A 15,042-nucleotide genomic window follows, 5' to 3' on the forward strand; every position below is an offset into this window, starting at 1 on the left:
CCATTTTTGTATAAATGATGATTAGGTGAATGGCTTCTGACGCTGCATGTAGCTATACTTGTGTAAATAATTGACCTCATTGCTAAATTCGTATGTTTTTCAATGCGTTTTTCCCATTACTGCTACCTTTTTTAAGCAAAATACATGACGTAACCATTGAAAATAATGGTGTTTGTGACGTACAATAGGCCTTCTAATTTCAAACATAAAATATGAATTATCAGGCCGTACCTCTAGTAGGCCGTGGTTGCACTTACACTACCTTCACATTTTCCTTTTACTACCTTCACATTTTCCTTTTTTCGCCGGAGAGAAAAAAGCTTCCATACTCGGCTGACTCATAGTTAGTTTTCACGAACTATCAATAGTTCAAGATAAATCAGATTATTACCAGTTAAATATTTTGTTGTAGTATAGTTTCATAAGATAAATCAGATTATTACAGTTAAATATTTTATTGTAGTATAGTTTATATTATACTTTTATTATTATAAACAAAGCCTTCATTGTTGCGTGTTTAATATACTTTATGAAAGCTTCACGAACGCGGTTATCAATTAGCTCAAGATAAATCGGATTATTACAGTTAAATATTTTATTGTAGTATAGTTTCATATATACTTTTATTATAAACAAAGCCCCATTTTGTTGCGTGTTTAATATACTTCATGAAAGCATATACTTTATGAAAGCATGCGTATGGCGCATCCAAGTATAGGTCCAAATCCAACGAAACAATAGGCTGCGTCATAAAGCCATTTTTAACGTTGCATAAAACCATACGTAAGACGTTTTTGATCGTAACGAACGTTTTTACTTTGAACGAAATTATTCGCGCAAATGCGACGACGCCAATACAACGTTAGGTTTTCTGCCATCTAGGCATTCAAACTGGGGCACCCCGGAAATCGACGCGTATGACTACTGTTGTTGTTCATGTGCCTTTATTATTTTGTCGGAATAAGCATTTTCCGGTTCCTATAGACCTTACGTTCACATACCCACATATTTGGTGTCGGAATTGAATATTTTTGTACTAACACTATTGCTACGTTCCCCGGAAATCGACGCGTATGACTGTTGTTGTTCATGTGACCCTGTATTATTCTGTCGGAATAAGCATTTTCCGGTTCCTATAGACCTTACGTACACACATACCCACATATTTGGTGTCGGAATTGAAAAATTTCGTACTAACACTATTGCTACGTTTATTTGACCTGGTTCCTATAGACCTTACTACGTTCACATACCCACATATTTGGTGTTGGAATTGAAAAATTTTGCTACGTTCTTTTGTCCTGTAATATTATGTCGAAATAAGTTTTTTTCTGGTTCCTACACCCTAATTTTACGTTCACATACTCATATGTACTGTCGGAATTGCATATTTTTGAAATTACACTAGACCATTATTTCATGGCATGAAGAAAAGGTTACGGGATGTAAATCAAAGAAATGGTACACATAAACGAAGCAGTTGTACAAACTCAACTTAAAATTGGATCATGTTTTTATGGGCGATTTGTTTGTACCATATGTACTGTCGGAATTGCATATTTTTGAAATTACACTAGACCATTATTGAAGAAAAGGTTACGGGATGTAAATCAAAGAAATGGTACACATAAACGAAGCAGTTGTACAAACTCAACTTAAAATTGGATCATGTTTTTATGGGCGATTTGTTTGTACATGAAAAGTATGTCCCATCAAATGCAACCTTGCCTGGAAGGCATTTTTTGTGAAACCACTTTCTGCACGAAACGCACAGAATTAAAGTTCCTTGATGATATTACCGGGACAGCCAACAGCCTCGCATTTCCAAATCACCATGAACGGTCTCCGCGTGTTGCAAGAATTGCTGCAATTTTCTTCAACAACATTTACTTGCAGTCGAAATTTCATCGTCCAAATTGATTCTACAAAATCTTCTTTTTGGGGGGTTTTTGAAAAACAGATTCGTACTTGTTGCCCATCTCCTAGTCGGGACGGACGCTATTATTCATGGTAAGTAAAGTTCGTTCACCAAACAATAGCAATTAGTCATCACCGTATGGACTCCGCAGTCGAATGGGTTCTGGCGTCTTTGCACTGTTGGAAAGTCCAATCATCGATATTCGTTGACGATGACGCAACAGGAAAACACGACTGAATTATTTTAAACACGTTTTCAAACACTGCAGAAGCCAATGAGCCCCAGATTGGCAACGAAAATGAACGTGTATAGTTCAAAGCTCCTTGGTGACATGCGAACCCACTGATTTCTTAATGCAGGCCTTTTGCAGAAACCCCCCACAATAAAAAATGTTTTGGAAGGGAACAATCCCACAATAAAAAAAGATTGTTCATTACTTTGCAACAGCGATTTTATATATGTTTCTATTTGCATCATCCGTTAAGCCAGTTGTTCCCTTCCAAACATTGCAGAAGAGGAGGCGTGCTATCGGTCATGCTGATTTGCTCGTTCTCCCATGGGATAGACTGATGTTGCTATCTTCCTGTGATCGATTTCCAGTATTTTTCTTCAACGACATTTTTTTCACGAGGTCGCCATTGATTTCCAGTATTTTTCTTCAACGACATTTTTTCGTAAGGCAAAGTGGTTAAAGACCTGTCGCCGAGGTCATCAAAATTAGGCGCTCAGTTAGTCATATAGACGAGATACTGTGGTTTCATTAAATGAAATTTGATGCTTTATTGGTGGGTGTACCAGTTTGTAGAGGTACAAATAAAGATTTCTGGCTTTATCTTTGTCGTCAATCTCTGGGTCACAAAAAGTGGTTAAAGACCTGTCGCCATTGATTTCCAGTATTTTCTTCAACGACATTTTTTTCGTGAGGCAAAGTGGTTAAAGACCTGTCGCCGAGGTCATCAAAATTAGACTCAGTTAGTCATATAGACGAGACACTGTGGTTTCATTAAATGAAATTTGATGCTTTATTGGTGTAGAAGTATTTAGAGGTACGTAAAGATTTCTGGCTTTATCTTTGTCGTCAATCTCTGGGTCACAAAGAACACACAACCATTTGGACGTCGAATACATGGAAACATCTCCCACTACTCGGATATGAACATTTTGATGGCTTCGGAAATATCTAACCGTATGTACGACGTCGTTGTACGGGTTCTTGACAACCCTATCAAACCCCGTTTTACACAATTGAGTGGTTTGAAACTGTGGACCCTTCTCCGCCGTTGCCGAAACAGGGTCTTGTAAAGATAGGATTTCTTCAATGACGTGCTAAGCTGGTGATTATTTTCGGGAGTGTAACGTTGGTTCTCGATTGAACTTTCCATGAAAATTCGGGTTTTACGAAAATTCGGGTTTTACTTTGGTAATCTCATAACAAACTTGTTTGAATATAATTAAAAATAACGTCGAATGGAAGTTGCTTGTGGTTGGTTCATGCTTTCACCCCTCCGAGTAAGCGTGCGAGACGTGATGGGTCTATGAGTCAATGTGTCAGAGAGCCTAGTTTCTTCAATGACGTGCTAAGCTGGTGATTATTTTCGGGAGTGTAACGTTGGTTCTCGATTGAACTTTCCATGAAAATTCGGGTTTTACGAAAATTCGGGTTTTACTTTGGTAATCTCATAACAAACTTGTTTGAATATAATTAAAAATAACGTCGAATGGAAGTTGCTTGTGGTTGGTTCATGCTTTCACCCCTCCGAGTAAGCGTGCGAGACGTGATGGGTCTATGAGTCAATGTGTCAGAGAGCCTTGTTTTTCTAGCAATAACTTTGGCGAGTGTGATTCCAATGAAATTATGGGAGGTAAGTGCTAAACGTATATATTTTATTGATTTACGTCTAAACTATAAAGTCTGTTTACATTTCACGTGCTGCGTCGCCGACCGTAGATGATGTTGATTTTATTCCTGGATTGTCGCAAGTGATTGTTAATGATATGAAGTGGCGCAACGTGCGCTTTAAGTCAGTTTATTCGAATGTCTGCCGAGGCAACAAAGAGGAAGAATCCCGGATGTCTGGGAATCCCCCCAGTACTGTAACTCCAACCATTCGGGGAGTCACTACAATAGGCCCCGATTCGCTGTCAAGGGCCGAGACAACGTAATAATATTTAGTGTTGTCGGCTGTTATGTTACGGACATGCATTTGGGCCTCTACAGTGTGGAACCAAGCGGCTGCATTTAATTTCCAGAATGCTGGAAGCTTTAGAGAGACTGCTGCTAAGTTGGAGAATCTTGATTCTCCATGCTAATAAAGCAATATTTGATCTACAAATATTCTTCGGGGTCACCAATGAAGTGGCGCAACGTGCGCTTCAAAAGTCAGTTTATTCGAATGTCCGCCGAGACAACAATGAGGAAGAATCCCGGATGTCTGGGAATCCCCAGTACTGTAACTCCAACCATTCGGGGAGTCACTACAAAAGAGCCGCAACAGTTTTCCACGTGTCGCAAGGGTTAGTTCGAGTCAAGTAAAGTCACCCAAAACGTATAGCCCAACGCAACAAGTAAATGATATTATGGGGGATCCTTTTTGTTTTTACATGAGCTCGAAATGACGGAAACAGAAGCAGAGTACAGCTTTCGTAGACTTGGTTTATCGGAATCAGAGGTAGAAGACAAAATGCGTACTTTTCGTGAACTATCATCGCGCCCCATCAATATAATGCAACGCAACAAGTAAATGATAATATGCAAGACCCCTTTTGCTTACACGCATTCCAACTGTCCGAATCAGAAACGATGTTTCACCTACGCGAAGTCGGTCGAGGCATTGGTAATAACGAACCTCTGCATCAGTCGGAAGAAATTCGGGCTGGTGAAAATGAAGTAGGCGAAGATTATATTTTAGAAAATAATGAGTCGTTTTAACGAATTTTTGGAACGGAATCATAATGCGGGAATCCCCAGTACTGTAACTCCAACCATTCGGGGAGTCACTACAATATCGAAGAGCCGCAACAGTTTTCCAACTCGCAAGGGTTTAGTTCGAGTCAAGTAAAGTCACCCAAAACGTATAGCCCAACGCAACAAGTAAATGATATTATGGGGGATCCTTTTTGTTTTTACATGAGCTCGAAATGACGGAAACAGAAGCAGAGTACAGCTTTCGTAGACTTGGTTTATCGGAATCAGAGGGAATCCCCAGTACTGTAACTCCAACCATTCGGGGAGTCACTACAAATCGAAGAGCCGCAACAGTTTTCCACGTCGCAAGGGTTTAGTTCGAGTCAAAAGACGGAATGAAATATTTTTACCAGTTACAGATTGTTTGGTTTGTAACACATGTTAGTAATCGGTAAATTGGAGGTTGTGTCTTTTGGACAAACCCTTGCTGCTAATCTTATCAACATCCCCGATACAGTAGTATGTTTTAGAATTCAAAGCAACAATACCGTTACCACTATACTCAACTTTAAATAACCCCAATGTGCGTTTGTCAAAAAGAGTTCGTTGTTTGCAACACTCATATGGAACCCAAGCCTTAAAGGCTGTCCTGGTTTCAACAAACTCAGCGTTGTGGGTATCACACGCCAAGGCAGAAAACCAAGTACCGTATTCGGTAAAGAATCGTTTTCTCAACTCGAGCTTAAAAACATCATCGAGTAATTCTGCGGATAACAAAGTACATGAAAATGTCAGTTACTTGAAAGTTAGATTCACCCATTAAATCATCAACAACCATTATACCCTTTGCTTCCATCAAATGAGGAAACTTTTGGTAAACCTGCGGATGTCCATCATAATACCTGAATTCAGTATGAATTTTTTTACAAATACACTTTTCCCCGATCCTGTTGGACCGGTGATCAATAAGGTAAACGGATATTTAAAGGTTTCATCCATTGCTAAGAATGTTTTAAGTTTTAAAAATACCACCCGTATATAAAGCTTCTGTTTCATTTATTAAAACTTGTGAGAACAAACAGTGAATAAAACTTAAATATCAAGAGGTAATTAATGTATGAATACCGTCGCTTTGGACTTTACGTTTGGGGTTAAAATAAGAATTAATGTATGAATACCGTCGCTTTGGACTTTACGTTTGGGGTTAAAATAAGTCAAACAAAGACGGAATGAAATATTTTTACCAGTTACAGATTGTTTGGTTTGTAACACATGTTAATAATCGGTAAATTGGAGGTTGTGTCTTTTGGACAAACCCTTGCTCTTAATCTTATCAACATCCCCGATACAGTAGTATGTTTTAGAATTCAAAGCAACAATACCGTTACCACTATACTCAACTTTAAATAACCCCAATGTGCGTTTGTCAAAAAGAGTTCGTTGTTTGCAACACTCATATGGAACCCAAGCCTTAAAGGCTGTCCTGGTTTCACAAACTCAGCGTTGTGGGTATCACACGCCAAGGCAGAAAACCAAGTACCGTATTCGGTAAAGAATAGTTTTCTCAACTCGAGCTTAAAAACATAATTTTCTCAACTCGAGCTTTAAAACGAGTAATTCTGCGGATAACAAAGTACATTGAATCAGTATCACACTGCACAAGGGTAAAATAATGTCAGATGGATCAATAAATAAGAATAATACATCATAAACAAACTGTAACAATTTTAATTTTGCCAGATCATATACGAACACCCCGATTTGTATCGGGAGGTCTTGGTGTATATGTTCCTTTCTCATATGGATTTCATAGAGGTCCGTGGCAATCTCGTCACAGTGAACAAAAGGTTTTCGCTTTATCATGTTGTTAACAAGAGGTTCCCTTTTGAAGACAACACATCTTTGAACTTCAGCTTGTTGGTCAAGGTTTTTTTCCATATGCTGAAAACATTACTTTTTTAGTTTGACTATATACGCTAAACATACTACATATATAACTTTTAATGGGATTCACAATAAAAATCCTTTCAATTTCAAGCATTATAACCTAACTAGTCTCGCCTTACATTCTAATGGAAGTCAAATTCCTTCTAAAGAACTGACTCCCAACTTTACAGACGGCTTGTACATTCGTAGCTATATGACTCTGTTCATGGGGTTGGGAAAATTTTACGCGGACGAAGGGAGCGGCATATCACGCAGTGACTATCCTCACGGCTACACTTTATTCGCATTCAACCTAACACCAGATTTAGCCGACGGCACACATTTTGATTTGATAAAGTCAGGTGATTTAAGTTTGGAAGCTAAATTCGGAAACGCTTTAACAAACTCTGTAATTATAATCATCTACGCCGAGTTTCAAAACCTGATTCAGATTGATAGAGAACGTAACGTTGTCCTCGATTTCAATGCTTAGCAAATGTTTCACCACCAGACAGCAATATAAACCAACCGGATATTTCACCACATACTCACAATCCGATACTCCGGAAATCAGTTTGCCTATAAGACCCGGTTTCTTTTCAATCGATTCAAACAGAAAAATGAAAACCTCAAAGATAGTAGAAAAGATTGATAACGACGCAGTAGATATGCTTAGTGGCTGGAAAGATGCTGGTTGCCCGGCTTATCCGTTTGCATCGTGTTATGAAGAAATATTAGCGGCCGAGGATAACATGCAAGAAACCGCAGAGTTAAACTCCCGAAATCACGCCCACATACGATATACGATCTAAAAATCTCGCACGCCCACGTACGAGAGAAAAATTATAATCTAAAATTCTCAAACGGGGAAAAAAAAATAAAATATGAAAAAAAAAATCGATCTAACAAAAAAGAGGCCCCAAATAAAACATCCTTACTACTGTCGTGAGGATACAGTTGTATGATTATTTGAATTTTCGTTGTTTGCTACCCAAATGTGACGAGAAAATAGGATAAAAAGGTGTCCCATCTTCCCCACCCTACTAAGCGATTTGCGCCAGGTATAATGACCTTTTATTTAGGTTTTAAAGTTGTTATAATCTTCGGCAGGCATTTGTTATTTGGTATAATCTTGATTGGGAAAAGCAAAACGTTTTTATTTCCTGTGCATACAAGCTGAACCACTTCGTCCGTGTGACGTCAGAAACGCATGGCGGCAATATTGTATGATCGTCGGACGCGATAAAGTTTGAGATCTTGGAAGTGAGGCTGGCGATTAACGCATTTTCAGTTGGAAGTGTGTTGTTGCAACGGATGGGAATTTCTATAAATTATTTCAAATGTAATAAAACTAAAGACATGTTTTGAATAAATTATTTTTCCTATGAGATAGCTATGCTATCCTTGCTGTCAGTAAGTTTTCTAAATCGAGGCATTACTTTACGCGTGTACGAAGTATATTTTGCAAATTAACGCACATACTTGAAAGTAAGGCAAATATCCAACCTATTTTCAAGCACTTGTAGGTTAAATATTCAAGGGGACAACCGCTGTTATGACTTAAATAATCAACGTGTAAATTGCTATTATGTCGTAAATCAATTGCCAGGTCAAACAATCGCTATTATGATGCAATGAATCCACGTGTGAATCCTACTATGCCTAAAAAAACATTCTGTTTGGCTGGGGAAAACATCGTAAATATAAAAAGCAGCGTTACCGGAGACATTGAGGTTCAAGACGTGTTTATTTTACGACCCGTCTGCTTTATTCTTGCATATTACTTACCGTGCTCCTACCCTGTTTTTTGACGATACGCGATTAATGTATCGATTCATGTATCCGGCAGTTGGAAGTGTGTTGTTGCAACGGATGGGAATTTCTATAAATTATTTCAAATGTAATAAAACTAAAGACATGTTTTGAATAAATTATTTTTCCTATGAGATAGCTATGCTATCCTTGCTGTCAGTAAGTTTTTTAAATCGAGGCATTACTTTACGCGTGTACGAAGTATATTTTGCAAATTAACGCACATACTTGAAAGTAAGGCAAATATCCAACCTATTTTCAAGCACTTGTAGGTTAAATATTCAAGGGGACAACCGCTGTTATGACTTAAATAATCAACGTGTAAATTGCTATTATGTCGTAAATCAATTGCCAGGTCAAACAATCGCTATTATGATGCAATGAATCCCACGTGTGAATCCTCTATGTCTAAAAAAACATTCTGTTTGACTGGGGAAAACATCGTAGATATAAAAAGCAGCGTTACCGGAGACATTGAGGTTCAAGACATGTTTATTTTACGACCCGTCTGCTTTTATTCTTGCATATTACTTACCGTGCTCCTACCCTGTTTTTTTCACGATACGCGATTAATGTATCGATTCATGTATCCGGCCCGCCAATTATTTTACACCCCTGGTATAAAGGAAACACTTTTGGAGACTTTTCTCTGTCAGTAATATAGCTATATCTATTTTTGTCTGACGTCATAGTCGCCGCCATTACGGAGCCCACCGCATAGCATTTTATTAATTGCTGGGTGCTGTTTTTCCTCGTCTAAATATTGAGCGTATTTTTAAAGATCCAAGGACTTCTGGGCGTAAAAAAGCTTTTTACTAACGTTATATTTTTTTATCACAACAATAAAAAACTCGCATAAATAAAATAAACTTTAAACAGTTGATCTCGACGCCTTGATTTAAGATAATTTGGGAACAATAAAAAACTCGCATAAATAAAATAAACTTTAAACAGTTGATCTCGACGCCTTGATTTAAGATAATTTGGGTGGATTGGGCACATCAAAAAGAGTGGGGAACAGCATTGGGCTTTAATTTTTTCCATTCATCAACTGGGTGCTGTTTTTCCTCGTCTAAATATTGCGTATTTTTAAAGATCCAAGGATTTCTGGGCGTAAAAAAAGCTTTTTACTAACGTTATATTTTTTTATCACAACAATAAAAAACTCGCATAAATAAAATAAACTTTAAACAGTTGATCTCGACGCCTTGATTTAAGATAATTTGGGTGGATTGGACACATCAAAAAGAGTAGGAACAGCATTGGGCTTTTAATTTTTTCCATTCATCAAGTCTACGTTTTCCAAACTGAGATACTCTTCAAAGTGTTTCTATAAAAAATATTGCACTGATGTTTTTTACTAACGTTATATTTTTTTATCACAACAATAAAACTCGAATAAAATAAACTTTAAACAGTTGATCTCGACGCCTTGATTTAAGATAATTTGGGTGGATTGGGCACATCAAAAAGAGTAGGGGCTTTAATTTTTTCCATTCATCAAGTCTACTTTTTCCAAACTGAGATACTCTTTAAAGTGTTTCTATAAAAAATATATTGCACTGATGTTAAATTGTAGAACTAGTTATTGTGGTCCAAATATATATATATTTACAGGCTACAACAACTAAATAGGTACCTCTCACACAGCCGGCTACTATTTTTGGGTTCCCACTTTCCTCTTCCCTGAGTTAGGTCTTGGCCGGAAGTCTATAAAAAATATATTGCACTGATGTTAAATTGTAGAACTAGTTATTGTGGTCCAAATATATATATATTTACAGGCTACAACAACTAAATAGGTACCTCTCACACAGCCGGCTACTATTTTTGGGTTCCCACTTTCCTCTTCCCTGAGTTAGAAGGTCTTGGCCGGAAGTCTATAAAAAGTCTATAAAACCGAGTACCTTCTCTGTTATGGCTAAAAAGAGTTTGTAGCTGCAAGTCCAGTCACATATTGTAATCTGAATTAGGTTCCTAATAGTTTTGAAGATTCCTAGGGTAAGCATATTCTTTAAACTAAGCTGATTGCTGCTGGGATTATTCTCCAACGTAAATTAACCTGTTAAATTTCACTGTACGCTGAACACCAGTCAAAATACCTAATTTACTCTACATTAAAACTTATATTTGAGAATAATACAGCAACTTATATTTGAGAATAATACAGCAATCAGTAAGTACATTAAAACTTATATTTGAGAATAATACAGCAATCAGTAAGTACATGGGAGCAGCACGCACTAAAACTTATATTTGAGAATAATACAACAATCAGTAAGTACATGGGAGCAGCAGCAACAGGACGTGCTGCTGTGGTAGTAACAGTTGAATGAAATTTGTTGATCTGTCAAGTTGGTTCCCACATATGGGGGTTAGCCAAGGAAGAAGTGGATACTCTGCATCCCTGCAAATAAACTTGAAATGAATGTGAACTTCCATTACATTCTGCTAACAATTTATACTTACTACAGGCAATACAGATTGTGCCATTCTGTATATGCTACATTGCTTTATGCAGCATCATGACTCGATCCTGGCATACACGCACTAATGTTTAGAAATCTGTTTACAGTAACATACTTTGTTTTCTTTGCCATAGGATTTAATGCACCCGATGCATCTTTAGAATGATTTGTTTGAGATTTTTAGTTGCAAGTTATGGAGATAACTTTTCCACAACTATTAGCTTTCATTACTATATTTAAACCTAGCTTTCATTTACTATATTTAAACTCAAACTATAGCGCTTGAACACAATTATATTTTTCAAATGACCAATAGGGTAAACTGACTTTCAATACAAAAATCGTGCGTTCTTTTTGCTTGTTTTGAAGGTAGTTTGTGGTAAATTGTTAATCCGTATAACGTAATACAAGTTCACAATGTGACTGTCAGATAGTCTGTTGTGTTGTCCACACTAGTTGCAACAACACCAAGCGACTGTGTTAACAATCTGCATTTATTGAACAAATTTGAAACATACATGTTCTACGTTGAATTCGAATGGTTGCCATTTTTGTTAAAACCACCAATAATTAATCTTGTAACATGTCGAGAAATTGACTTAAAAAAATAGACAGCAAGTTAAAGGAATATACCATATAAAAACAGAATTTGAATTTATGCTGAACACCAGTTGGCCATGTAGCGGTTAATGTGGGAAAGCAGTAGATTAATCTTTAATTTAATGCCATTACAAATCACGGTTCAATGACCTTTTACCGCGCAGCAGTCTGATTTGTAGTAAGTTGATAGATAATCAAGTTCAGGTTTTACTCAGATTAAAGAAAGAATATAAGTTAAACTATGCCTACGCACTGTGCTGTACCGGGATGCAAGTGGTCAAGAAATTACGCCAAGAAAAATAATGTTCCGTGCCCCGCTATGTTTACTGTTTACTTTTACCGCGCAGCAGTCTGATTTGTAGTAAGTTGATAGATAATCAAGTTCAGGTTTTACTCAGATTAAAGAAAGAATATAAGTTAAACTATGCCTACGCACTGTGCTGTACCGGGATGCAAGTGGTCAAGAAATTACGCCAAGAAAAATAATGTTCCGTGCCCCGCTATGTTTACTGTTTAAAGACCTGACCTAGCTAAAACGAATGAAGAAAAACATCACCGTACGGGTCTTACCAATTTTTTACCAAGCATGAGAGACTCAGCTGCTGGAGATAACATTAAACAAATGCTCAAAGTACTCGGTTTTTCCAGTAGCATTTTATATGGCACTTTGCAAAAATTTATTGGCTATATCAATTTTGTTTAGTGGTATTTGTGAGGTTCATTTTGTTACTGAAGATATTTTGATCAGTGGAACTAAAAAGAAGCTAAGAGTGGGAGCTAGGCCATCAGAAAACCTTTCCAAAATTACCAACTCAGCGTCAGCCATTAGTAGGCCAGTGAGACACAGCAATCTCGGTCAGCTTATCAAATCATTTGATCTTTTGTCTGTGAGATACTGTGATTTAACATTTATTATATTGGCACCCTATATTTCAAGACAAATTCTAAAAAAATAAGCTTGTTTAATAAGATTATTAAAAGAAATAACAATGATTTCTATGATGCAGAGGAATGGATTTACTGTAAACATTTATTAAATACACTGGTTGTTGAATTAAAGGAGGAACGAGTTCTGGAATTCCTTTACGGTTCAAAGCCAGGTGGGTCTCGTCTTATGACATTTGTAGTGTTTTGGTTTAATGCTAACGCTTATGACATTTGTAGTGTTTTGGTTTAATGCTAACGCCACCAAGTGATTGTAAATTGTTAATGTGCAACGCTTATCGCCTCGTGTATGGAATTATGACAATAGATTATTCTAAAAATACTGTAACCGGATAAGTGTGTAACTTCATCATAATAAACCATTTGAATCATCTGTATTCATCGGCTGTGATCGATACTAAAAGCGTAATAGATCGATACTAAAAGCGTAATAGAATACTACATTTGGCGACGAGGATGGCCGAAGGCAATACAGAAACGCCAAGAGGTTTATCAAACTTCGACGTGCATGCACGTACATCAAATTTAGCCGAATTGTGGGTGGAAAGGAGAAGTGAGTTCGAAGTCTACATAGTAGCAACAAATATTACGGGAGATGAACGGGAAGAAAGCTATGCTGCTTTAAGCTGGTAAAACTGTTCAGAAACTCGTAAAGGGCGCTGACTGATAATAGAAATGCCGACGCCGGACAACCATCATACAATGACTTTATAAATTTGCTGAATACACACTTCGGAAGAAAAAGGAACGTTGCAGTTGAAAAATGGGAATTAAGCCATATGACTCAACTAACAGGAGAAACGGTGAGTTAATGGGTATGCCCAAAAGCTAACTTGTGTGGTTTTGGTGATACTAAAAAGCAGAGAATTATTGAATTTGTTGTGCATAATTGTGAACCAAAATTGCGAGCATTGTGTTGCTGGATAAACAGGATTTAACCAGCTCAAATGCTACAAATTGCACTTCAGTATGAAACACTGAAAGACTCAATACATACGTTGAAAGCTCATATTGATGCACCGCCCCAAGTGAACGCAGTTCCACCAAAGGAAACGGGCGAAATCGAGGATAATCTCTATTACGGCTGTGGAAAATCTGGACATAGGAAGCACGACAAACAGTGTCCAGCAAAATTCAAACCATGTGAAAAGTGGGGGCGTAAAGGACATGTAAAAGAAAAGTGTTATGCCAAAGAACCGAAGACACAACCACAAAGGAAAAAAGGCAAGAGAAGTGAAGTTAATCTTGCGGAACAAGTCGATGAAGCTGAACCACCGGGGGACGCGACAAGGAAACAAAGAACTTTGTGTTCTTAAACAAAAGTCGAGACCAGGAAGTAAACGATGATGGTTTAGTAGATTTGTTTATTGCGGGTGTGGAGGTAAAGTCTGTTTTGGTGGACACAGGAGCTACGCCTAACATTTTATAAATAAAGAGACATGGGAATATTTGAAACGTAAAACCAATACTAAAACGACTAGAAGTGATGCCGAAGTATATACTTACGATTAGAATCAAAAGGAGCTTGGAACACACAGTAAAGAAGAATTTCTCGTTGTAGATTTGAAAAGACCTAACCTGTTGGGGAAGAAAGCCTTTAGAAGACTACAAGTCATATTTGGACTGAAGCTTCAAGGTAAATCAAATAGGTAACATAGTACAACCTAAACCGAATTTAATGGCACGATACAAAAAGTTGTTCTCTGGTGTGGGTTTATTGAAAAACCCACCTGCATATTATAAAACGGTGACTCCAGTGGGTTTTATTGAAAAACTCACATGCATATTGATAAAACGGTTACTCCAATAGCTCAGACGGTACGACGTATACCATTTCATCTGCGAGACGCCCAAACAAGTTTTTAAATAAAAAATTTAACTTCGTATATTACTTTATTATTATAAATTCGTGTTTTTCCCCCTCTGTTTTCAATCGGATCATTTTCGCAAAAAAGTATGTATGGAAATAAAAAAATTAATTTAACCAGCTAGAAATGACATTACTATTCGAATCTGATGTTTAAAAAGTATTTAAAACCAAATATAAAATATCAAGTTCCTGCTCTTACTATTCGAATCTGATGTTTAAAAAGTATTTAAAACCAAATATAAAATATCAAGTTCCTGCTCTATTAGTTTGTATTTGGACGGAAAAAATTACAATACTTGGATCAATTTTTATCAAAATTCTGTAAATTCCATACAAATATTTCTAATCAAACGTCCTTACAATGAATTGAACAAAGAAAATTTGGAAATTGCGAAGTCCGCTATCCAACAAGGCATGTCGTACCGCAAAGCAGAAAACAAATTTCATATTAAAAAATCTACCCTTTACGACGCGATAAAGAAAAATCGGTCTGCAAACCCATTGGCAGACCATCATTATTTGCTTGGATCAATTTTTATCAAAATTCTGTAAATTCCATACAAATATTTCTAATCAAACGTCCTTACAATGAATTGAA

General features: G+C 37.0%; 1 protein-coding gene across 1 annotated transcript; it reads left to right on the top strand.

Annotated features, from left to right (window-relative positions):
* Positions 1-12,994: 12,994 nt before the first annotated feature.
* LOC149733220 (uncharacterized) lies at positions 12,995-14,014 on the top strand. Its single transcript, XM_089880637.1, has one exon. It carries the CDS (start codon positions 13,522-13,524, stop codon positions 13,888-13,890), a length of 369 nt encoding a protein of 122 aa, XP_089736763.1. The 5' UTR covers positions 12,995-13,521; the 3' UTR covers positions 13,891-14,014.
* Positions 14,015-15,042: the final 1,028 nt, after the last annotated feature.

This window comes from Ciona robusta, chromosome 7 (assembly GCF_009617815.1).
Source record: "Ciona robusta chromosome 7, ASM961781v2".
NCBI classification, from domain to species: Eukaryota; Metazoa; Chordata; class Ascidiacea; order Phlebobranchia; family Cionidae; genus Ciona; species Ciona robusta.